The sequence below is a fragment of the Mus caroli genome, chromosome 8 (assembly GCF_900094665.2).
Source record: "Mus caroli chromosome 8, CAROLI_EIJ_v1.1, whole genome shotgun sequence".
Taxonomy (NCBI): Eukaryota; Metazoa; Chordata; class Mammalia; order Rodentia; family Muridae; genus Mus; species Mus caroli.
In genome coordinates this window covers 46782610-46785561 of record NC_034577.1, presented here as the reverse complement: position 1 = coordinate 46785561, position 2952 = coordinate 46782610, and the positions used below count along the sequence as shown (strand labels likewise).

Genomic DNA, 2952 nt, shown 5'->3' with positions numbered 1-2952 from the left:
CTCCCTCCCTCTCTCCCTACCTCCTTCCTTCTTTTGTTCCTCCCTCTCTCCCTCCCTCCCTCCCTCTCCCTCACCCTCTCTCAGTGACAATAGACAAAAAGACTGGAACAAAATTTCGGTTTGGTTTTACATATACCTGAGTCCCCCACTAAAAGCGTGTGTGTGGTATGCTCCAGGACTCTCCGAGCCACGCCAATCGCGTTTTTAATTCTTCTAAGGCCTCCCACTGCTCCCACATCCATGGCAGTGCTGGAAGGCAAGGACATGGAAGATTTACGAAGGCATTTTCTGTTGGTATTTGAACATAAAAATCGCATTTCTCCGAGCAGCAATACGTGGAAGGCTAAACTGCATCTCAACACAGAAGGGAAAACCGCCCGTAAAGTTCATGGATTCCCGCAGACAAAATTCAAGAACAAAAAGTCGATTTAGTATATATCCCAACACATTATTTTAAACATGGCTTTTACAGAGGCCTCTGGGTGAGGTCACTGAGACCACAGCATTTGCAGATGGTAGTAAATAACTGGGTCACAGGCACAGTTCTGCATCTCAGGGTTCTCGTCAGCCAAAGCTACTTAACCACCTACTTTCTGTGATCCTGAGTATCAGAGTGACCTTTCGGCTTTTATTTTCTTTTTTCTGTTAACTCTTTGTGTTGGAAGGGAAAAGCCCCATAAGCTGGGAATTCTGACAGATGTTCACATTCATACATCCTTCCAGCCTGCTCTGAATATGAGCTCACCTGACAGAAGAGCGCACAGACAAGTCCTGAAAAGCATCCTTACCCATCCATGATCATGGCATCCAGGGTGGTTTCGCCAACTTCATCAGGACTTCCTCCAAAGCCTACAGTCCCATCACACTGCTCCTTCTCACACACAGCACAGCCGTTCTCCACTGCATCCAGGGCAGAACCTCCAGATAGCAATGTCCACCACGCTGTTAAATTCCAACAGAGCTTTTTATAGTCATATATATTTTCAATGTGAAATGCAATAAGCCAAGAACAGTTTGAGATGTCTAAGGTTTTTTTCCTTAACATTTATACTGTTAAGCTGAAAATTTAACAAGTTATTTTACCAAATGGGACAAAAACACAACAGGGAAATTAGAATGATACAGACCAAAGTATATGACTCCTTACTATAAAGAATTCAAAGAGGTTGGCTCTTAGTGGAAACTGAGTATTTAAAAAACATATCAGTAACTATTTTTCTCTGTGTAAAAAATATGCCATCTTTAAGAGAGATAACTGAAACTATCTGGAGACAGTTGAACTTTAAAGTATTTTCAATTACAGCTTAACATTTCTTCATTACTGTTTTTCTCATCTTGTGAGATAGGGTCTTGCCATCTAGCCCTAAGCCCAAATGAAAATCCATGTTCAGTCTAGGCATGTCTACAAGTCTGGGTCTTCCCACCACAGCTACCCGAGAGCTGAAATTACAGGCATATGTCACTCATTAGATTACTAAAACATGCATATTTCCCACTCTCAATGAGAACAAGTAAACCAGCAAGCCTTAGCAGAGTATTACAGCGGCAAATGACTTCATGTGGGTGAATTAATCTCACCTTCATGCAGCTTCTGATATAATATTTTATAATTATAATTCTCATTTTCAGAAGAAAAGCACAGACATGGATGAAGTAATTCATTCAAGGCCACACAGCATATTTCAGAAGTTGCCCAGTTTCGAAAGGCATTTCTCTAAGGTGTCCACGTTTCTTGTTTTTGTTTTGTGGTGTTCTTTGAATATCAAGTGGGTAGGTCTTGAAAGGAAAGATGTTTTACTTATAATTCCATGAACGTTGGCTTTAAGAAGTCTCCCCTCCCCAACTTCAATACTAGTAACTTACATAGAATCATACCCTGCATATAATGGTGGACTTTTCTTTGGTTATTGTTAGGAGGTCTCTTTCTTGGTCTTATTTCTCACTTTCTCTCTTCCTACACATCCCCGATAACATACAGATTTTTCTGCACTGGATTCTGTATCCAACAGTGTCCATGAACATTTAATGTGATAGCAGTCTCAAGGGTGTCAGGGTTGGGAGCAATAAGGTACAATCCTAAGAAACGCTAAATATAATTTCAATGTATAAGTGATAAGGGCAGAGTGACAAACATTGATCAAATACATATGTATCCGTAGGAAATTATCAATTGTTTCCTAAACTGGAATCCAGAAGATAATGGAGAAACAGGAAGGAGGCTATCACAAGAAGTGTGGCGTGGAAGAAAAACTTTGTGGCAAAAGACTGCCACAAAAAGTGAGGCAGGTGACCCTGTACAAGTATAGCTAAGAGGCCCAATGTTAGAGGTCAGACAAGGTGGTACGGGAAACAGAACAATATACCAGATCCTAAAATGCAGCAGGGGCAGGGAAGATGGATAGGGTCTGGTGTAAAGTCAGAGATGCAGGAAGAAGGAGAGGAGGCTCGGCCTTCTGCAGCGGGCTCCCTCCGCAGCTCCTGCAACCTTAGGGACTGAGTACAGCTTCCTGCAGAGGAGCTCGCACAACGCAGCCACCCACCCCGGGTTGCCGCTCCCCACCTGCTTCAGTGGCATTCTTAAAAGGCCAAGTGTTGACGACCAGGGGCAGGGGGCTGGAGCCCCGCACGAGGGGCATGCCCAGGACCAGCAGTAGAAGCAGAGACAGATTCGACTTCCGCGCCATAGCTGAGCGCCCCGCAGAGCAGCGTGAAAAACGTCCCGCTGACCGCGCGCCCAGCCGGCCAGCGCGAGAAAGGTCTCGACCAGCTCAGATGCAGGCAGACTCGTGATTCCCTTTGGTCTCATCCCCAACTTCCTCAACTCTCGCGAGACAACGAGGCCTGTTGACCCCTGAAGGTTTTTTCTTTCTTTCTTTCTTTCTTTCTTTCTTTCTTTCTTTCTTTCTTTCTTTCTTTCTTTCTTTCTTTCTTTCTTTCTTTCTTTCTTTCTTT

At 43.8% G+C, this 2952-nt stretch overlaps 1 protein-coding gene across 1 annotated transcript in view; it reads right to left on the bottom strand.

Annotated features, from left to right (window-relative positions):
• Aga (aspartylglucosaminidase) overlaps positions 1-2786 on the bottom strand; it is an 11017-nt gene extending 8231 nt beyond the window's left edge. The window contains exons 1-3 of the mRNA XM_021170343.1: positions 2561-2786; positions 789-942; positions 137-249 (exon numbers count right to left, since the gene is read on the bottom strand). Of these exons, the coding sequence (XP_021026002.1) occupies positions 137-249; positions 789-942; positions 2561-2684 (391 nt within the window). The 5' untranslated portion in view covers positions 2685-2786. The remainder of the gene's footprint in view (positions 1-136; positions 250-788; positions 943-2560) is intronic.
• Between the last annotated feature and the right edge of the window lie 166 nt (positions 2787-2952).